Source organism: Schizophyllum commune (genome assembly GCF_000143185.2).
Source record: "Schizophyllum commune H4-8 unplaced genomic scaffold SCHCOscaffold_11, whole genome shotgun sequence".
Classification (NCBI taxonomy): domain Eukaryota; kingdom Fungi; phylum Basidiomycota; class Agaricomycetes; order Agaricales; family Schizophyllaceae; genus Schizophyllum; species Schizophyllum commune.
Genome location: NW_026089548.1, coordinates 1,434,704 through 1,454,681, shown reverse-complemented (window position 1 = coordinate 1,454,681; position 19,978 = coordinate 1,434,704). Strand labels below are relative to the sequence as shown.

The window sequence follows — 19,978 nt, the reverse complement described above, 5'->3', positions numbered from 1 at the left end:
GCATTCGGCCGGTTTCATTATCGGCCTTGCACTGTACGCTCGCTGCGAGATATCACTCCTTTCATCGTCCCTCGTACCCTACGCATCGTTAAGATCCCTTTCGCATGCATAGCGAAGACCTTCTGTACTTCTACTATACCGCACATAACTAGTAGCTGTCTATCAGACTCGATTCAGATCAGAGTCAGACCAGCGCCAGACGAACCTGGTTAGCAGGCAGCTAATTGGTCTGAGAAATTATATCTGCACCTGTATTTGGTCTGAACGGGCCTGAAAATCGCGGCACTCAGACAAATCAGACGAATCAGGCCACTCAGTCCACTCAGAGACGTGTACGATTGCTGATGTCGTCGCCGCGATAGCATTCTGTTCGTAGCAAGCATGCTGACTGCACAGAATCCGGCGTAGTGGAGGATTCTGTTCGTCCGCTGCGATATGGATGAATAACGTACATTTTTTCGAGAAGGTTCGCACACTCACACTAAGACGCTGGTCCATTACGGTGTCGACCAGGTTTAGGGTGCTATCGAAGTCCCTCTGAGATAGTGAGCCATCCTCGAGGTATGGCGTCAGCTTGGCGACTGCTCGGTCATGGTTTTTCCCAAGCAAAGCGACAGCCGGCGGAAAGTCATAGAGAAAGCTGTCTTTGCTGAGGAAGAGGCGGTCCATAGCAGGCGTCAAATGCGATGAGAGTCCGAGTACAATCGAGATAGTCCAAGTAGTATACAATCGGCAAGACGAAAAGTGGGTGAAAGACGACAGGAGGCTAGCAACGGGGGTCGCAGTGGTCGGTGGCAAGAAGAGTTGTCACGCGTGACGCAACTTCAACTTCCGTGCCTATGCATCGGCAGATCCCGGATCAGCTATCTACCTCCATATCCGGCGCCGGGGAGTCCACCGTGGACGACTCTGCCCCGGCGCTGGCATCCTCTTTGGCTGCTGCTGAGGGCCGCGCCCCTCTCCCCCTGCCTCCCCTCCCCCGACCGCGCGGGCGGCCGCGCCCTCTGCCCCTTCCCCTCTTTGCTGGCGCGGGCGCGTCGGACGCGCTGTCGTCGTCCGTGTGAGGATGTGGCACCGCGTTCGCCCGGGTGCGCGTACGCGCTCGCCGGGCAGGGCCCGTTCGCCGCCCGTACACGCCCGACGTGTCCGCCTCCACGTCCTCGGAATCAACGCGCATCGAATCGCTGGCACCCTCAGGCTCGGCCTTCTCTTCTGCCTCGCGAAACTCGCCGGCCGACTCCGCGCCGCGCTCCTCTGCTTGCTCTTCCGCCGTGCGCACCTCCTCGGCGAGCAGGCCCTCGAGGTCGGGCGGGATCTCCTGCATCTGCACGCTGGGCGCGCCCTCGAGGTAGCGCAGCTTGCCGCGGATGGCGCTCGTGATCTTCGCGAGGCTCTGCGGCGTATTCTGGTTGTCGACGCGCCCGGTGAGTGGTGGATGCAGCGTCCAGCGCGAGTCGGCGAAGAAGGAGTCGTAGGGTGTTCGGGGAAGGGCGTCGGGCACTGTCGCGCCGGCGAGCACGGCGGTCTCGTATGTCCAGCAGCGGCTGACGTTGTTGAGCGTGTACCCGCCACCACCGACGACCAGCAGTGGTATACCGAACGCGCGAACGTGGCCGACGCACGCACCATGGGCTGCAATGGACAGATTGAACGCGCCGAGGCGATCGCAACCTAGCGAGTCCGCTCCGCACTGCAACACGATAGCGGAAGGCTGGTACTTGTCGCGCACGTCGTTCACGATGCTCTTGAATAGATCCAGATACATCTTATCGTCAATCCCGTCTTGCAGTGGCACGTTAAGGGCGAAGTGCTTTCCCAGACCTATGCCGTTGTCGTCCAGCTTGCCGGTCCCCGGGAAGAACTCGCCGGTGTATTTGTGGAAGGAGAGTGTCATGACGCGGTTCGTGTGGTAGAATGCCAGCTCAACGCCGTCGCCGTGGTGGATGTCGATGTCGATGTATAGCACTCGTGGGTAGTATCTAGATTCGGTTAGCAATTCTGTATATTGGACGATGTGAAGAGCTAGTAGGGCTAACCTCAGCAATTCGAGAATACCCAACACAATATCGTTCACGTAGCAAAACCCGCTTGCCTCGCCTCGCTTTGCATGGTGAAGCCCGCCAGACCAGTTGATAGCGATGTCGGTCTTCCCAGAACACAACTTACGCGCCGCGGCGAGCGTCCCGCCGGCGTACTTTTGACAGAAATCGTACATGCCGGCAAAGATAGGGCAGTCCTCGCCGCAGTTGTGCGCCTCTACCTCAGCTTTCATGGATTTCTGGTTTTGTGGGGTGACTCTGGAGCGCGGTGGGTGAGTCAGTGAGTCGGGTGAGTCGGGTGTCGAGAGGATGGGCGAGGAGATGAAGAGTCGCAGAGAGCCGAACGTACTTGCTCAGGTATTCGATATAATCCGCGTCGTGGTATACTTCGAGCTCTTCTCGGGTGGCTGGTCGTGCGTCGAAGATCTCGTGTATTTGCTTGTCGAGCCCGTATCCCATGACGAGCGCGTTGGTAAGCGTGAGCCTATGCGGCTTCATGGGATGTAGTTCCTGCGGAGGGTATTTGAGTGTGACAGAAACTTATAGAACTCTCAGAGCTCACCCCGAAATGATAAGAGCCCACGCCCTTTGGGAAGTAGTACGAGACAGCGGGTCTCGAGTGCGGCTGCAAAAATTAGGATCAGCATACATCCTGACCTTACCAAGGCCTCGCCGTGGAGCGCCTGTGCAAGTGGTTTGCTGAAGAGGAGGGAGACTCACGTTGATTCGTTCTGTTATGGGTTCTGCCACTCCATACGGGCCGCGATCGGGAAAGTAGGGAGAGCCGGAGTAAGTGAACTTCTCGTATGTTCGTACCATCCTGGTTTGCCAATGGGGAGAACTGTCAGGACTGATGGATAAATTAGTAAAAGACCACAGGGTTTAGAGGTAAAGGACAAGTGAAGCCAGCTAGAATGAGGCCAAAAGACATCAAAGAGCGAAGAAAACCCAGATAGTGAGAGCTGACTGGCATATATAGACTACACTTACACTTTCTATGTTCGGTTTACCCCACGGATGCGTTCGTATTGCGCGTCCGGAACAAGATGCCTTGTTGTTTGCTCAGCGCCACTTGAATATGCTCAACTGTCGAAGCCTGGATCTCAGCGAGTGACGCTTTTGAGGTATACGCAGCGCCCTGGATCGAAATTTACTGGGTGAAAATGACCGTAAGAAGATTAGTCGCGAGGCAAGTCGCTTTTGCTTGTTCGGTGTTGAAGTCAAGAGCACGTCTCGTGGAACTTAGGTAAGGGTGATCGCATTCGGCTTCTTCCGCAGACGGCAAATGCCGAGAATCTCTGCTTTGGGCCTTTGGCACAAGCTCCTGACTTGTCCCAGCATATCCTAACTAGAGGGAAAGCTTGAAATGTATAGAAGACTATGTTCCTGCTACCCTAAGAGAAATCGATGTTCATCTCAGAGGGCCATGACCATCGCCTTCGAGTGAAGTCGACTTGATCTCCGGACTGTGCGAGTAGGTTGAGAGTCGGACAGATAAAGTCCAGCGGTGAAGAGAGGACGAACACGCCATATCAGAAGCTGTCAATACGGTAGTGCTGTTAGACGAACTACAAGGGATGGGGATCGAGGTCGAGGTTGAGTCGAACTCGAAGCTCATCGTCGTGATGCGCGCCACGCCGATCGACGATCACCGCGCGTGGCGTCGAGCGCGTCAGTGAGTCGGCGCCCCCTCACCGCCCTCTCCTCCCACCATGAGCACCACCGCCACCACCGCAGCCGCGGCCGCGGCCTCCCCCTCCCCCTCCGCCGCCCCCTCCCCACCCAAGCGCGAAAAGGCCGCGCACTCCCTCTTCGCCGGCGCGACCGCGGGCGCCGTCGAGGCCTTCATCACCTACCCGACCGAGTTCGTCAAGACGCGCGCGCAGTTCGGCGGGAAGCGGGAGGCGCCGCTGAGCATCCTGCGCAGCACCGTGCAGGAGCATGGCGTGAAGGGCCTGTACGCGGGGTGCGGCGCGCTGGTGGTGGGGAACGCGGCGAAGGCGGGGGTCAGGTTCCTGACCTACGATCACCTGAAGGCGATGCTGGCGGACGAAAATGTGAGTAGGGGTGACGGGCGGTGAGGAGAGAGTGCTGAACTGATATGCAGGGCAAAGTGAGCGCGCCGAGAAGCTTGCTGGGTGAGTTGGGACTGGTCGTGCCCGGGGGACAGGCCGCTCATGAGGCTTGCAGCGGGGTTGGGCGCGGGAATGGCCGAGGCGGTACTTGCGGTGACGCCGAGCGAAACTATCAAGTGCGCGCGTCTGTTCCTTCTTGATGAGAGCATGCCCACTCATACCTCTCTCAAGGACCAAGCTCATCGACGACGCGAAGCGCCCGAACCCCCAATACCGCGGTCTCGTGCACGGCACTATATCCATCGTGCGCACAGAGGGCATCCGGGGGATATACCGCGGCTTGATACCAGTGGTGGGTGCTCATGAAGATTGACCTTTGCTCTCCTGGAGTAGCGACACTTATATCTCTTTTAGATGGCCCGACAAGGCGCGAACTCGGCCGTTCGGTTCACGACGTACACGACGCTTAAGCAGTTCGTGCAGGTGTGTGGCCCTCCCCATCCTTCTTGAGGCTGTATACTCACCCTGCATGTAAGTCCACCGCACGTCCCGGCCAGCAATTACCGTCCACGATCACATTCGGTATTGGTGCTGTCGCGGGGCTGGTCACCGTCTACACAACGATGCCGCTAGAGTGAGTCTTCGAACTCCCTCGTGCTTCCCTCTTTCACCTATGTGCGCCATGCGTGCTGTCTGACCTCCTCCTTTCCATTTTTCGTCTACCCTGGAATTGTTCAACGAACATATGCTTACCCCCCTTTTTCAGCGTCGTCAAGACCCGCATGCAATCCCTCGACGCGCGCTCACAATACCGCGGCGTCTTGCACTGCGCGTACCGGATTGCCACCGAAGAGGGCATCCTGCGCTTCTGGACGGGCACGGGCCCGCGGTTGGTGCGGTTGGTGGTGAGTACACGATGTTCAAGCTGTTTCTTGTGGCCGCTCTGGCTGGGTCTTGTCAAGGTTGGATTTGCTGACGATCTCTATAGTGCAGCGGAGGCATCGTGTTTACGGTGTACGAGAACGTCATGCGGCTCATCGCATAGATGAGGGCTTGCATTATGAGATGTGGACCTCGGGGACGAGCGCACGTCCGATGCGGGGAATGGGGCAGGTTCGGCTGGATTGGTACGAGTCGGTGCGAATGTGGGAGGGCGTACTGGGACACACGAAGATGCCTCGGCGCCTCCGCCTACGCGTAGCACGCGATGGCCATCTACGAAGCCGGCGCGATTGGATGCGCAAAGTGGCCTCGGGGACGTGCCGCATCGCCAACGTGATGATAGACTGGCTTCTACCCATCTGTACCCGCTTGCATATAGATCGAAACAGCGCTCGTCGGGCAGAAGATTTGCATGGCGAGTTGCGATCCTCATTTTGCGAACAACTCATCTCAAGGCCCTGCCAACGCTCGGGACAGTAGCAAAATGGTATTCTTGTATATGTCAGTATCCTTGGCTTGAAGGTGCCTCCCTCGCATTCTTGGCTGCGCCCATGCATCAGCTGGTGGACAAGGTTAGGATTGTACGCGATATGCTGCGAGTTGAACGTTGAACCACTGCAAGGTCAGAATCAGTTGGGTCGGTTCGTCCCTGCAAATAAATCGCGAATGTGAGCTTGAGGGGATGGACGAGATGAATACGAATCAGCGATGGGTGATTCATCATGCATCATGACCAGTCTCGATGTCCTATTCTTACTCTGTTCCGGGCCGATGATGTTTCGCTGCGCGTCCGGCGTCCGCCTCGAGGACCGGGGTCTGTCTGCTTCCTGAACACCGCCCACGAACTTTACGCGAGGACGAAGAGCCGATCTGCAAGACGTGGATCCGACACTGACGAAGGGGAGTCGACCGAGCGCCCCACGGTCCAGGACACGGCGTACAAGAGCAGCGGCTGCAAACGGCGACAACGATCGACAGGCACATTTGCCTCCGCGGACCCAATAATGTCCTCCCCCGCCGACGTGGAGAACGGCCATGGCCCCGACGGGCAGGCAGGTGGCGATAATCCCAGCCCCCCACCGCGTACGGGACTCAAAGCCATCTGGGCCGAGATCAGCGACCTCAACTTCTTCCGCGTCCATCTGCTAGCGTTCACGTTCATTCCCCTCATTCTGTCCGGCATCTTCTATGCGGCTGGCCCGCATGACGGGTCCACAACGACCACGACGTCTGGAGATGAGCCGATCAACCTTGCCTACCTCGACGCGCTGTTCCTGTGCTATAGCGCTATGACCGTGTGCGGCCTGGCAACCGCCAACCTCAGCGCGCTATCGAAGGTCCAGCAGGTGCGTGTCGTGTGCCCCGCTCCCTATGTTCACCAATGGACGAACTGACGCGTATACCCCCAGGTCATTTTGTACATCCTAATGCTCTGCGGCAACATCACCACCGTCTCCTACTGCATGCTCCTCGTCCGCATGCGCTACTTCCGCGTCAAGTGCGAGTACGTCGTCAAGAAGGAGCTCGAGGAGCACCGTCGGCTCCCCATGTGGATGCAGCGCACCAAGAAGGGCATCATCGACCAGTTGTCTGCCCCTACGACCACCGAGCCGACGCTCTCCGCTCAGGCCACTGCGTTGGCCCCCTCCACCCATGCTACCCTCATTCCCTCCGACGGTCGTGCGACACCCAAAGTTGGCGTTCAGCACCCGACGCCAGGCCCCACTCCTGCGGGGACCCTCGTCGAGAGGGACCGCCATCGCTCCGGCTTTCTGAACGATCTGCTGCACGCCGACTCCGATTCCGACTCGGACACGGCGGAGGAGCAATTCCTTTCAGATGCGCAGATACTTAGTTCATCCCCGCAGTCGGGCAACATCGACCTGCCGCAGCTTACGCCAGTAGCCTCGCGCGCTAGCGGGGTGTCGTTGGGGCACAGGAGTCGGGCGGCCAAGCGAAAGGGTACTGGTGTAGCTTTTGCAGACGCGGTAGAGAGACAGCAGAAGATGATGGGTGAGTTGCTGATTCCTCGCAACTTTTCCGTCTTGCACATTTGCTCAACATGTCTCAGAACGCTTCCCCACTCGTCGCGGCACGACTGTCCTCGCACCTCGAGGAACCATGGTCTACCCGCCCAATCTCCCGCAACCCACCCGCAAGAACACACCGGCGCGCAAGAACGCCGTCGATATGAATGGGTACGTGAACTTGCGTGCTTCCGGCGTCTGTTACTATCCGTCATCTTGGCTCCTTCCGTTAGACATTCAATCCCTTTCGTCTCACATTCAATCCCTCTCGTCACACTGTATATTCCTGCCGTCACAGTTGATACAGGCTAACTTTGCGCCTGTCTTCTGACCTTTCATATGAGGTGTCTTCTCACTTCATTTGAACCAAATTTGTCGTTCACCTCATTATTTGTCGTTCGTCTCATTTGCCTTGCTTTTGGCTGTCCTCCCCCTCTTCACCTTGACGACCCCGCTGATCTCCACTACCCAGCCCGCCCTACGCCGACCCGCTCTCCACCCGCTATGAGTCTCCGCACAAGTACACCGGGCTCGGCGGCTTCCCTGGGCCTGCGGCGCTGTTGGCAGCGGCAGCGAGAGCGGCTGCGCCGGGCGTGACGGACAAGTTGAAGAATGCGCTGGAGGTGAAGGTGAGGGCGCACTACTTCGTCAGCTCACACAGCGAACTCACATCACATACGCTCTCGCCCGTCAGACAGAGCACCACACCGGCCACGACTCCTTCCTCGCAGACCTCCGGGGTCGTCTGCGCGTCTGGCGGAACGGGTACTTCGAGACGGACGAGCTGACGGAGGATGATGTGGAGAAGATCGGTGCGTGAAGCGGCGGTCTGCGGCGTCGGCTTCAGACTGACTGACTGACCGTAGGCGGTGCGGAGTATCGCGCGCTGCGGCTGCTGTCCTACTTGGTTCCCGCGGTTTGTCTGCTTCCCGTCTTCGACGCACGATGAGGCTGACGGTCGACTTCAGTACCTCATCGGCTTCCAGGCTGTCTCGTGCCTGATCTTCGCACCATGGCTTGCGGCGACGAATGCATACGCGGACGTCTTTGGTCAGTGGGCGAGCGTGTATATACGGTTATCCACTGACGAGCAATGCCATTCCAGCCGCTCAAGCGGGTGGGCAAGTGCGTCCGGTCACCATAGGGTGGTGCGTGCATCTGTGCTACTGTATTGCTGCATGAGTCTGATCGCGCCTGCAGGTTTTCCGTCTTCCAGGTCATGAGCTCGTATACAGGCGGTGGCATGTCGCTGGTGGATGCTGGCATGGTGCCCTTCCGCAATGCGTGGCCGATGATCGGTGAGTCGATGGAATCGTCTAGTTAGGGCATCGCCGACCCGACGCATTGCTGACACTCTTCAGTCGGCATGAGCCTGTGCATCCTTGCAGGCAATCACGCTATGGTGAGTGCCTGTGGTCCCTGTGCTTCGCCGTACGCTCATGTCGCATTCAGCCCATTCTGTGAGTGCCCAAAACATGCCTGCCTTCGCTAGCTGAGAAAACAACATAGGCTCCGCTTCACAATGTCAGTGACCGCTTACCTCTTTGCCGCCAGCCCGCTGACGCTGTATCGCATAGCTGGGTCCTCTCGAAGACAGCCGGAGACAGAAGCGAGCTGGCCCAAGCGACCGAATTCCTGCTCAAGTACCCCCGTCGGTGCTTCATCTACCTGTGAGTATGCTCACCGTTACACCCCCTTCTGCTCTGCATATGCTCCCGAGCTAAACAGCCAACTCTCAGGTTCCCCGCGCCGCAGACCTGGTTCCTCGTCATCTGCCTCGTTGTCTTCAGCGCGGCCGAGTGGCTGATGTTTCCGGTCCTCAGTACGCCTTCACCCGCATCTGCCACCTTGGCGTTGCACGGCTGACTCGCATCGCCCAGATTCTGGCCTCCCCTTCTACACCGCGCTCCCGGCCGCGGAGAGGGCGGTGTCGGGCTTGTTCCAGGGCCTCGCTGCGCGCGCGAGCGGGTTCCCCATCGTGCCGATGACGGATATCGCGCCGGCGTTGCAGTGAGTCCTGCGCCGGACCCAGTTCTGGATACTCACCGTGGCTAGATTCCTGTACATGGTCATGATGTATATCGCTGTGTATCCGGTCAGTGCTTATCTGATTTCCTTGGTCTCGCCCCCTTGCTCGCTGACTGCTGTACTTTGGGCGGGACTGACGCTTTTTGCAGGTCGCTCTCTCCATTCGATCGACCAACGTGTATGAAGAGCGTTCGTTGGGCGTGTTCGAGGCCCCGGAGGAGGACGAGGATGATGAGCCGGATGTGGTGAGTATCTATCTCTATCTCCGTCATATGCTAAGGCAATTACTATACGCTGGCCATCCGCACTCTCCCCGTCCATCCGCATCCCCACCGCCCAACACCCTCGAGCTTCATCACTTAACTCCCTGCATAGGTCGACCAGGACATGCGAGAACTGGCACCTCGCGAGCGGGTCGGTCGGTACGTCGGGTGGCACCTAAGGAGGCAGGTATCCGTAGGTGTGTACTCGTCTCTTTAGCTAGCCCTGATTCCGTGTCATCACTGGGTCGCACCGTTCGCCGCTGACGTCTCACAGATATCTGGTGGCTCGTTTGGGGCGTCTTCCTTGTTGCTGTAATCGAGCGTGGGCATCTCATCGACCCGGACAAGAAGTGGTTTGACCTCTTCCGAGTGGTACGCGTCACCGGCCTATCGTTTGGTCAACATTTTGTCGTCCGAGAATCGCTCTGACAGACACCTGCCAGATCTTCGAGCTCGTGAGCGCATTCGGTGGAATCGGGCTGAGCTTAGGCTTTCCGAGTGTGAGTTGTCAAGCTGTTGATACTGTGCTTGAATACTTAATCTGCGGTTGCAGGATAACTACGCTTTCGTCGGCGCCATGCGACCACTATCGAAGATTGTAGTCATAATCATCATGTACGCAGCTCTTTCCTACCCTTGCCTTTCTTCTCATCACTTTCACAGGGTACGGGGCCGGCATCGTGGTCTCCCCGTCGCCGTCGACCGCGCCGTGCTCCTCCCGCGCGAGCTCGTCACGCAGAGCAGTGTGCCAGCGACTGACGGCGCGGGGCAGGAGAAGCCCGACGGCCAACCTTCTCAAGAGAAGAAGTCCGAGGAGAGCACGACCGAAGGGCATAGCGCCACCATAGCGGGCAGCGCGACGGCTCTCGGGAAAGGTGCCCCCAGCGCCATGAGCACTGAGGAAAGCGACCACGCAGGCAAGCCGGATGCCCTCGTGGAGGCGATCCCTCTGCGACAGATCGGGTCTCGGTGAGCCCCTTGGATGTAGAATTGACTGTAATGGTGCGCGTTTGTGTTCAGTTGTCTTCTCGCCCGCTAACCCGCGCAGCCTTGTGTATGAACCAGCGGCAAGAGCTATTATTTATCGACCGCCAGAATCTCTGGAGGCGCTAATTGGACGGAATCAACCCTATGTTCTCATACCCGCTACAGGAGCACGTACGAATATATTCCCCCAACACACTCATCATCAAGACTGGAAGATACGGACTGGCGCTTACTATCATAGACCTATTTCCCTATTTCTCTGCTATCTTGGAACAATTAGATAGACTGGATCGGTTGCTGTGCTTCGTACCCGCATTGTTCGAGTGTGAAAAGCTAAAACCACTGGCTGGGTTTTGATTCCGGGTGTGACATGTTCAACCGTCACGCCACGTGAGCCGGAGACAAGGCACATGCGTAGCTCATCCCGAACAGCCATGTCGAAGTTACGACCGCTGCAGCTTGCTGAACTCTGCCTCGTATGGTATAGGGACTGTGTCCACGCAGTATATCATGCAGGCTAGCTCTCATGCATTGCTTGAACAAATTCTATAAACAATGGCAACAGTCGCGTCCTTAGACAGCAACCATCCGGGACATCTCATGTCACTCTCTCCCGATGTCTTAGGTTCCTGCAGGTTGTCCCGGCTATCGCTGAACTCTTGCACTGCCAACGCGCTTGACTACGACCAAGACTGAGTATGTCCTACCTCTAATTGGCAGCTCCACCCAACTTCTTGGCTCGTACTGCTCCCGTCGAAAAGGATCGTCGTATAAAAGGTGGTCCTTCTCCCAGGTTATCTGTACCCCGACTCCCCCTCAAGCGACACTGCCCCTCTCCCTCAAGCCGATCCCACCGACGCCACTTTTTTGTTCATCATCTCTCGCCGCGCCTCATCCACCCTCAACATGAAGACCACCATTCTCGCGTCAATCGTTGTTACCGTCGCATCTCTCTGCTCCGCCGCACCATCGCAGACCACGCTGAACAATGGGAACCAGTTGAGCAATGGCAAGGCAGGGCAGCTTACCTGGGAAGCTTCGGGTGCGTACCATCTTGGCGGTCACCCCCGTGCGATGCTTACACTCACGCAGGCGTCCTCAAGACCCCCTGCACTGACTCCAAGATCGCCATCGGCAACTGCTACTCTCTCTCCCTCTCCAAGGACCCAAAAGCGAACCTGGACACCAATCACCTCGATTCCCCTCGCCAGCGCAACGAGTTCCGTGTCCCCTACGCCGCCGCAGGGGAGACCCACACATACTCCTGGAAGCAGTACCTCTATACCAGCACCGGGTCGGGCAGCACGTTCTTCCACCTCATGCAGATCCTCGACTACAACACCCTTCAGCCGGTGATCACGCTCGACGCACGGAACGGGCGCGTACAGGTTGAGAGTACCAACTTGTGCAAGAGCGGCTGCCCGAGTATCCCGATGTCGAGCTACACGGATAGAACGACGGTGCATACTATGAAGTGAGTGCGCGATGCCTCGTCGCTCGAGCGGGTTTACCCCTTGTTTGACCGCTTTGCTAACTGCCCGCGCAGGATCACCTACGGACCCTCTGGATCACTGACCTACACCGTCACTGACGCATCGACGAAGAAGACTTTACTCACATATTCGGTAAAAGGGGCACTTGGCACGAGCAAGACCGCGTACGTCGCCATCCTTTTCATCCACATAAATCACGCCTTCCTTCTCTCCGTCTACCCACATTCATCTACTCAGAGCGTTGATTCCGGTACTAACATACTGATGCAGACTCAAATTCGGTACTTACCGCGCCGCCTACCAGGGGATGACTGCTGTACTGTGAGTGATCCACCGCACTATGTATGCTTCAGGCCGCTCACCGAGTTTCTCCAGTGCTGGTGTCGGAGACTACACTCAGAACTGATTCAGGAGAAGGGCCGCGCTTGTTTTCTGTTTCGTGTACCCATGAGTTTTGTTATTTACCTTGCTGTCGTTCACTTGCCCTCCGCTATAAGTATACTACGCTACGTTATGCCGTTGTCGCCTATGCTTTTCTGCTCAATAAGACTAGCTCTTTCGTCTCAATTGGTCTCTCCATCTACAGTCTCTGAGCGCAGCCGCGTCTTTTTCTTGCGGCGCGGTTTGACTTTGGTCTCGTCACATGACCGTGGGCGCCGTCGGCTAATCCCGTGAAGTCTCACGGCGAGCCTTAAACCAGCACGGCCACGCTCTGTCTAAGACGGCGAAGGGTTTGGTAACTAAGACGACGCGTCTCATGCTCGACACTGCCTTACTGCTGTGTATGCATCCTGACTACGATGACGCTCACAATCCTTGCGCACAACTGGCAAATGGCCATCACCTCTGTTCGACCCAAACACCACTAATGCATCTATATCCCAGGGAGAGAATATCATAGCAGGCAAGAGGACCCTCAGAAGCATAGTCGCTGACATCTCCATCATATCTCTTTAACTTCTATGACGGCGTACAATGAGACATGCACTGCCCCTCGCCTGAGGGAGACTTGCACTTCTCCTCTATCCGCTACCCGTCGATTAGCCGGCTGTGTATGGACTTACTCACATATGAGTCCTGGGCAATGGTTCTCTTCAGTATATAAGGGCTTCCCGAGATGGGGGTCGACATCTTAAAACCAACGCTACCTCAACATAGCACTACTCGCCGACAAGACATAACTCGCCGATACGACACAACTCCATCCAAGACACCATGAAGACCTCACTATACTCGTCGGCTCTGGCCCTCCTCTTCATCTCCGCCTGCCGCGCCGCGCCGGCTCAGCAGACGCTGAACGACGGCAGCTCACTGAAGTACGGTACCGTCTATGGTGGTCAGCTCTCCTACGACTCCTCAGGTATGCACCTAACCCTCATCCTTCCACTCCTCGACTTTCTAACCTCTCCCTCTTCCAGGAGTCATCAAATACCCCTGCGCTGACCCTAAGGTCGCCATTGGCACCTGCTACTCATTTCAACTTTCCGCCAACCCGAAAGCTAACCTCGACACCAACCACCTCGACTCCCCGCGTCAGCGCAACGAGTTCCGCGTACCGTGGGCGGTGGCGGGGGAGAAGCACACGTATGGGTGGAAGATGTACTTGTACGGGAGCACGGGCACGGGCTCGACGTTCTTCCACTTGATGCAGGTGTTCGACGATACGACGGGGATGCCGGTGGTCACTCTTGATGCAAGGAATGGTCAGGTGGGCATTGAGAGTCAGACGCTTTGCCAGTCGCAGCCTTCCTCCGGTGGAGGCCTGCTGGGTCTTGGCGGCGGTGGGAGCAGTGGCAGCAGCTGCCCGAGCATTCCGCTCTCGCAATTTGTCGATCGGACGACGCTGCATTCTATGAGGTATGTATGCCGTGTTACACACATTTAGCTGATAACTGACGACCGCCATAGTATCACATACGGCCAGCAAGGCTCGATCATATACACGGTCACTGACGCTGCGACTAAGCAGACGTTACTGACGTACAGCGCGAAGGGCGCGCTTGGGTCCAGCAAGACTGCGTGAGTATCGCGTCGTCCTACATCAGATGCATGTTACTGACGTCCTCAAAGTGCCAAGTTCGGAACCTACCGCGCGACCTACCAGGGGGAAACTGCCGTCATGTAAGTCCACCTATCCCTTCTTTTAAGGGCTTCGTCTGACTTGCCTTATTCAGGGCTGGCGTCGGTGACTACACCCATTCGTAAAGGCTTCTCCAAGACCTCGGCTTGTAAAGAACCCGTCCTCACTGCATCATCTACTAGCTACTCCTGCATGTTCACATATTTACCATCCTCTAGCGCTCCAGCGTCGTTGTCATCGCAATGCCTCTCATGACCTGCAAGCAATATTTATGCATGTTTTCTAGCTATCTTCGCACTTTGAAATGCATTTGCTCTCCCCGAACACGATTTCGCGCACTGGCTGCTCGAGCTCCCTTCCATCGAGTTTAACTTGAAAGCGCAGATATCCATTATGGTTCAGTATGCTCGGACTATGCACTTGTACAGCGTTCCACACTTTCACTCTGTCGTGTATGCGCAAGTGCAACTGGAGTCCTCTACGCCTTGCACGCCTCCCAAGCCGGATCGTGGAAGAATTGCTCGACGACGGGGTTGAAGTCATACAGCGTCGGCTCGGCAACGATCTCCCGCTCGCCCGTGAGCGTACCGCCGACGTTCTCGCCATCGCGCCACATGCCGACAGTGACGAAGCCGGGCTCGAACGGCTGGGTGAAGTGGTTCAGGCCGGCCTCAGCCTGACGAGGAGGTTAGCATCGCTAAGGATATGGAAGCGACTTGCATCTCACCTGGAACTTGCCCTCCAACGTCCCAACCTGCACGCGCACTTCAGCAGGCGCAGACAAGTATGCAGTGATGTAGATCTCGTCCTTGAGCAGTTCGGCACGCTCAGGAAGGCCCATAGGATCGGCCCTCGCTGTCGCGTTCGCCGGATGCGTGCGGTACTCCCAGACAATGAGGTCAGAGCCGAGGGCGGCGGGCTTGCCGGTCTTGTAGGTTTCGATGTACGGTTTGGTGATGCGCGCCCAGGGGAGGTGGTTGTTCGCATTAACCCATGTAGTGTTCGTCGGCTGGAGCTGGACGGATGAGGGGCGCGGACCGATGTAGTGCGACTCGCCGAAGTCGTTCCAAGCTGAGGATGATGGTCAAACGCCAGTCCTCAACGATGTGAATCCCCGAAGAGCATGCCGTGTACTCACAAATGACCTGCACCATCGGCGCATTGATCTCCGTCGCTTGTTGCCAGCGCTTCGCGTAGTTGTTATTTGCGCGGTAAACCCAGTTCTTGTTGAGTCCCTCCTCTGGATAGTGCGAGAAGAAGGTCGGAGAGATGCCGGCCATATACGTCTTGTTTGCGCCGAGCTGCGTCGCCCAGTTGTGGTCAGTGGACTTTGAGACCTCGCCGTCGTCCATCGACCACGCGGAGTTCCATTGGAAGAGGCCCTGGACGCAGTCCTTCACGCCGGCGATGGTCTGGTTGTTGGCGAAGAAGAAGGCGGGGACGAAGTACATGTCGGTGGGTACGAGTGAGCGAACGTAGTCCCAGCTGGTGAGCGTGTCAGTCGCTTGAGAAGCGCATTGATGATCCGTGAACTCACCCGCCGCACACAGACTTCCCAAAGGAGGAAGAGTACTGATCGCCGGAAAAGGTTGAGACGAACGGCACGCCATTGACCTTGAAGGTGTACGGATTGGTCGCGTACTCGTTGATATACGCGGCAATCTTCACGGCGTCCTCGTCGCCGGCCTGAGGGAAGGTGTTCATGTCGAACGACCAATATAGCTTGAGCGGGGTGTTCAGGATCGCTGCGGCTTGGTATGCAAGGTCCGCGGACGCCTTTTGCCAGCAGTCGCTAAGAAGGCGTCAGTCGGCTCCGTCGAAATAGTTGGTGAGCAATATTTACGGGCCAGTGTTCAGCGCGACCGCGTCAAAGCCAGCCTCCTGAATGAGAACGAGGTCGGTGATCCAGTCCGCAAGGCGGTAAGTATACCTATGACACTCGTGAGCATCAAGTACAAAAGTCACAACTAGATGGAAGACGCACGTGTTGCCTAGCATATGGTGAACGATCGCATACTTCTCGCCATCGTACGCGATAACGGATGAAGTCGCTGAAGGCGCTCCAGAGGTAGCAGTGGCCGTACCGGATACAGCGCCCGGGCCAGACGCAGTTCCAGTAGCAGCTCCGGTTCCAGATGATCCAGGGGCGCTTCCAGTGATGGACGCGCCAGGAGCGGAGCCGGCGACGGTGGTGGCTGGCGCAGTTGAGGCCACCGCACCACCGCTGCCGCTTGAGCCTGGAGCGCCTACGATGCTGGTGGCAGTCACAACAGGCGTAGAGACACCACCAGTAGCAGAGGTAGCGCCAGAGGACGGTCCTAAAGCAGAGCCGGATATACTCGATTGAGAGCTACCGTCTTCGGAGCCAGAGTGGCAGCTCTCGGCTGAACCGCCGATGCGGATGCACGCCTCGACGTCAGCCTCGATGAGCGCGCGGTGGCTAAGGTCGGTGTCATGGCGGACACGGTGGACCGTGCGACGGCGGTGGGCCGCGGCGGGGGAGGAGAGGATGGCAGTCGAAACGAGCGCGGTGAAAAGGAGTGTAGGCCGCATTTTGCGGTATGAAGAGTGACTGGGGGCAGAGGCGGGATAAACAAGTCGCTTCACGAGAGGAAGCGACGGTGAAGAGCAGGAGCGATTGAAGAGAGGACCATTTTATATGACCGTCGCCCAGGACCGGAGAGTTTGAGCGAAACGCGGTCGGAAAGAGCGGACCTCTGGCGGACCTGGCGACGAATCGTGGCGAGATGAGATGGCCGGGACCCGGATGGGTACGGCCCACATCATTCTTGCGAGGCGATACTTGGTGTGCGATAGGGCGGCGACGATCGCCAAGCGAGATCCTTTTGTCTGACGAGGTTGAAGCTCAGTCTCGGATCGCGGAGGCCGTGAATATTGAGCTTCGCTGATACATATCCCCTGGCGATCTGGGAACTTCTCAAGGTCAGTCCATAGCGCGAGAAGTTTACTCAGAAAGAATGGATCTTACATCCCGCCTTTGAAGTGCATTGAACCCTTCCAAGACTTGCCTTTCTCTACTCAGTGATTAGACCATCCCGGTGCTCCCAGCTGCGTCTTCTTCGGCGATAGCACATACACATATCGATAAACCCATGTACCACCTCGATCCTCACCTCCCTGCAGGGCATGACCGTGACTTTCGGAGTCAAGCAACGTGCGCACGGAGGTGAGGATCAGCCTGGGAGAACCGGGGAATATTTTCAACGTGGGATTTGATGCCGAGTCTGAATGTTGCCGATCCTCATATGGTCGCAGAGGCCGGTTTAGTATGTGCCATCCTCCCTTCATAGCTGGAAATCGTCAACGACATTGTACTCGAATCGCTGCAAGGCACTTACGAAGCAAGGCCAACAGATGGATAAGACGTTCCCGACGCTCGGAGAACGTTGTCCGACAAGGCCGCCGAGGGTTCGAGTTTCGCCTCGCGAAGGGCATGACCGTGCGCAATGTTCTTCGGCGTATCATATTGAGGAACAACCGTTCATTGTATGCGTCTGACGCAGACTCGATGTCAGTTTTCCTGACAGCCTTGCGGAATATCGGGACTACCTCATAATTGGGCGAGGGTTGGTTCGCATATAAGGGGCGAGTGTAGGAGACGGCTTCGAAGTCAGACGACCTCATCAACAAGCGCTTCTGAGCCAATAGAACTGCGGCCACACACACAAGTATTGCAGTTCGAGTTGCCGAGGTGGAGAGGTTGCATGCGTAGCGAGCTGAATATAACAGCCGACGGTCAGCGCGAGCGCCAAAGGAACAAGCAGGCAACGCACCAAAGCATTGGGCAGGATACGCCACCCCCAGTGCTACATTGGACTCGGTCCGTAAAGCTCATAATACTTACCGAGTTCGACGTCGGATTCACTCGGAAACTAACAGGAAATTCGTTCGTATCATCGTAAATAAGATCCTTCACTGCTTTTCAAATCTACAGATGGGTCGCCATCCACTCCACCACAGCCTTGAACGCGCCCTCCTTCCCCGCCTTTACGGCCGGGATGCTCCCGTCGCCGCGGTTCGCGAAGCCGTGCGTACACCCAGGCCAATAGTCACGCCTGTAGCCGGGCGCGAACTTCCCATCGCCCAGAATCGCGTCCGTCTTCGCCTGGAGGTCCGGCGGGAACATCATATCCGTCTCGCAGCTCTCGACGAGCAACGGCACGTTCGTCTGGGCGTACTTCTCAATGTCTTCGGGGACTTTGAGAAGCGAGGGGTGCGCGACGGCGGCGGCCTTGATGACGCCGTCGAAGGCGAGGTCGAAGACGTAGCGGCCTGCAGAGGTGGTAAGGTCAGAAGAGGGTGGGCTGAAGTGGTGGTACGAACGTACCACCAAGGCAGTAGCCGACGGCACCGAAGGTAGTGACGCCCTGCTCCTTCAGGCCGGCGATGACCTTGTCAAGGGGCGGGCGCGTCTGCTCGGGGCCGTGATTCGGTATCCAGTTTTGTACATTCCAGCCGCTCTGTACATAGTCAGAAAGTGGGAAGACACTCATGTTTCGGTGTTATTCACGTTGGGCGCCATCGCATTCGCGGGTGCTGGATCGCCATTCAAGTAGTCGGGAATAACGGTCCGGAAGCCATTAGCGGCATAATCATCGGCGAGGAGCTGGAGAAATAATTTGGTCAGGTCGATATTCACGAGTAAAGGAAGTCTGTAACGCATACCTGAGTGTTGACGAGCGGGACGCCGAAGATGTCGGTGAGGAGCAGAAGGACCTTGTCTTTCGGGTAGTCCTGCGCGGGCGTAGCGACATATGCGTCGACGCCATTAATCTTCTCAATCTTCCCCTCAGGGGTACCCTCCCATCGAACGCCTGGCGCCTTTCGGTGAGGACGGCTCGACGCGGGTATACTAGAACGTGACTCACCACGAACGCAATCCTTGCAGAAGCTCATCGCAGTTGTGTTGTGGTTGTACGGGTTGTCCGAACGTCAGAGAAACGAGGCGAGAGGCTGTTGGCATCGTCTGGCAGCAGTGCCGCTCTTTATATTCGCGTTCTGCAGGGGGGCGGGCACTGAGTAGATGGGCGAATTGGATATTCCTCGTCTTTGATGCCGCCGGTAGCGCAACCGCGGGTCCTCTACCGGCCAGAGATTGCGAGCCATATCCAGCTCGGTGGGTTATCTTCGCATGGACTTGCATGGGCATCACGGTCTCGACGCTCTGCATAGCATGAGCGTTGTCTGCACAGACGAGGAAGTGGCTTTTGGGAGGAGGAGGAAAGAGTATTGTTGCCATCACGATCGGCAAGTCGGCAGGTAACGTGATGTGTCGGCAAAGCCCGAAAAGTCGAACTTGACACGTGTTCGATGTTTGTACTATGCGTCGCGCGCTTTAACGAAGGTGGCTGCACGATAAAGTGAGAGAGCACGCATCAATAACACAAAACATGACAGCGTAAGAGATGCGCTCTTCCAGAACTATCGTCCATAGGCCCTGCCCTTTGCCCTTCGCCCTCTACTCCTAATTCTGATAGTAATGGCCGCCGTTGTCGCTTGTGGTCTGGGATGCCACCCACTCCGCAAATTGCTTTCTGAGGTATCTCAGCTCTTCCTTTGAGTTTGCCTACAAGATCTTGTTAATATCGGGCAATATGCTTTCGATCCTTTTGCTCGACTTACCACTGCAGCGATCGTGCTATCGGGATCGACGTCCCCAGGCGTCGGACGCAAAATACGCGCTTCTTCGTCTTCAGCACTCGCGGCGCGACGGAATTGCTTGAGCCTATAGGTTTCGTCCACTGGCGCGTTGGGATGGTCCTCTCGATACTCGGTCACCCATCGCGTCACGTTGACAACGAACTCGTGCACTCTTCGTGCGCGGGTATCTGGATCCACTGCAGCAGAAAATGGGTGAGAGGTCATTTCTGTGTGGAGTTGACGTGGGCGGATAAAGGTACAGCTGAGGGCGGGCTACGAGCTTTCGGACGACGGACACCATCCATTTATATGAAGCAGACCGTGAACAAAATCAAGGTCGTAACCAGTGTTTGTCGAAGACGCCTCGTCGAAGCGGTATTCAA

The 19,978-nt window shown here is 57.0% G+C and overlaps 9 protein-coding genes across 9 annotated transcripts; 4 read left to right on the top strand and 5 right to left on the bottom strand.

Annotated features, from left to right (window-relative positions):
• Positions 1-106: 106 nt before the first annotated feature.
• On the bottom strand, positions 107-764 carry SCHCODRAFT_01241686 (uncharacterized protein). The gene is made up of 2 exons (XM_050341306.1): positions 481-764; positions 107-428 (listed from the first exon to the last, which is right to left on the bottom strand). Exons 1-2 carry the CDS (start codon positions 667-669, stop codon positions 210-212), a joined length of 408 nt encoding a protein of 135 aa, XP_050198267.1. The 5' UTR covers positions 670-764; the 3' UTR covers positions 107-209.
• Positions 361-2,797, bottom strand: SCHCODRAFT_02639326 (histone deacetylase). Its single transcript, XM_003028106.2, has 6 exons — positions 2,760-2,797; positions 2,602-2,664; positions 2,389-2,549; positions 2,037-2,297; positions 481-1,979; positions 361-428 (listed from the first exon to the last, which is right to left on the bottom strand). The coding sequence occupies exons 3-5, from the start codon at positions 2,535-2,537 to the stop codon at positions 860-862; spliced, it is 1,530 nt and encodes a 509-aa protein (XP_003028152.2). The 5' UTR covers positions 2,538-2,549; positions 2,602-2,664; positions 2,760-2,797; the 3' UTR covers positions 361-428; positions 481-859.
• A 945-nt stretch (positions 2,798-3,742) lies between these two features.
• Positions 3,743-5,540, top strand: SCHCODRAFT_02639321 (mitochondrial carrier). Its single transcript, XM_003028413.2, has 8 exons — positions 3,743-4,096; positions 4,147-4,177; positions 4,230-4,290; positions 4,346-4,466; positions 4,529-4,597; positions 4,651-4,748; positions 4,881-5,019; positions 5,103-5,540. The coding sequence occupies exons 1-8, from the start codon at positions 3,752-3,754 to the stop codon at positions 5,157-5,159; spliced, it is 921 nt and encodes a 306-aa protein (XP_003028459.1). The 5' UTR covers positions 3,743-3,751; the 3' UTR covers positions 5,160-5,540.
• A 292-nt stretch (positions 5,541-5,832) lies between these two features.
• SCHCODRAFT_02639314 (TrkH-domain-containing protein) lies at positions 5,833-10,670 on the top strand. The gene is made up of 23 exons (XM_003028412.2): positions 5,833-6,402; positions 6,466-7,069; positions 7,128-7,254; positions 7,556-7,712; positions 7,778-7,895; positions 7,950-7,999; positions 8,052-8,133; positions 8,189-8,231; positions 8,284-8,381; positions 8,445-8,485; positions 8,536-8,543; positions 8,593-8,607; positions 8,661-8,753; positions 8,823-8,905; positions 8,964-9,093; positions 9,139-9,178; positions 9,261-9,356; positions 9,487-9,571; positions 9,649-9,746; positions 9,818-9,874; positions 9,928-9,989; positions 10,038-10,376; positions 10,423-10,670. Exons 1-22 carry the CDS (start codon positions 6,061-6,063, stop codon positions 10,345-10,347), a joined length of 2,739 nt encoding a protein of 912 aa, XP_003028458.1. The 5' UTR covers positions 5,833-6,060; the 3' UTR covers positions 10,348-10,376; positions 10,423-10,670.
• Positions 10,671-10,956: 286 nt separating this feature from the next.
• SCHCODRAFT_02075763 (uncharacterized protein) lies at positions 10,957-12,421 on the top strand. The gene is made up of 5 exons (XM_003028411.2): positions 10,957-11,403; positions 11,454-11,835; positions 11,908-12,018; positions 12,125-12,175; positions 12,230-12,421. Exons 1-5 carry the CDS (start codon positions 11,268-11,270, stop codon positions 12,258-12,260), a joined length of 711 nt encoding a protein of 236 aa, XP_003028457.1. The 5' UTR covers positions 10,957-11,267; the 3' UTR covers positions 12,261-12,421.
• A 648-nt stretch (positions 12,422-13,069) lies between these two features.
• SCHCODRAFT_02671878 (uncharacterized protein) lies at positions 13,070-14,059 on the top strand (the record flags this gene model as incomplete). Its single annotated transcript, XM_003028410.2, has 5 exons — positions 13,070-13,214; positions 13,273-13,711; positions 13,763-13,873; positions 13,925-13,975; positions 14,029-14,059. The coding sequence occupies 5 exons, from the start codon at positions 13,070-13,072 to the stop codon at positions 14,057-14,059; spliced, it is 777 nt and encodes a 258-aa protein (XP_003028456.1).
• Positions 14,060-14,303: 244 nt separating this feature from the next.
• SCHCODRAFT_079042 (glycoside hydrolase family 71 protein) lies at positions 14,304-15,946 on the bottom strand. Its single transcript, XM_003028105.1, has 6 exons — positions 15,919-15,946; positions 15,778-15,864; positions 15,472-15,726; positions 15,073-15,419; positions 14,662-15,005; positions 14,304-14,610 (listed from the first exon to the last, which is right to left on the bottom strand). The coding sequence occupies exons 1-6, from the start codon at positions 15,930-15,932 to the stop codon at positions 14,413-14,415; spliced, it is 1,245 nt and encodes a 414-aa protein (XP_003028151.1). The 5' UTR covers positions 15,933-15,946; the 3' UTR covers positions 14,304-14,412.
• A 1,884-nt stretch (positions 15,947-17,830) lies between these two features.
• Positions 17,831-19,152, bottom strand: SCHCODRAFT_02680850 (alpha/beta-hydrolase). The gene is made up of 5 exons (XM_050346733.1): positions 18,824-19,152; positions 18,621-18,769; positions 18,466-18,561; positions 18,283-18,415; positions 17,831-18,227 (listed from the first exon to the last, which is right to left on the bottom strand). The coding sequence occupies exons 1-5, from the start codon at positions 18,849-18,851 to the stop codon at positions 17,884-17,886; spliced, it is 750 nt and encodes a 249-aa protein (XP_050198266.1). The 5' UTR covers positions 18,852-19,152; the 3' UTR covers positions 17,831-17,883.
• A 267-nt stretch (positions 19,153-19,419) lies between these two features.
• Positions 19,420-19,820, bottom strand: SCHCODRAFT_02515489 (uncharacterized protein; the record flags this gene model as incomplete). The annotated part of the gene is made up of 2 exons (XM_003028103.2): positions 19,420-19,521; positions 19,578-19,820. 2 exons carry the CDS (start codon positions 19,818-19,820, stop codon positions 19,420-19,422), a joined length of 345 nt encoding a protein of 114 aa, XP_003028149.1.
• Between the last annotated feature and the right edge of the window lie 158 nt (positions 19,821-19,978).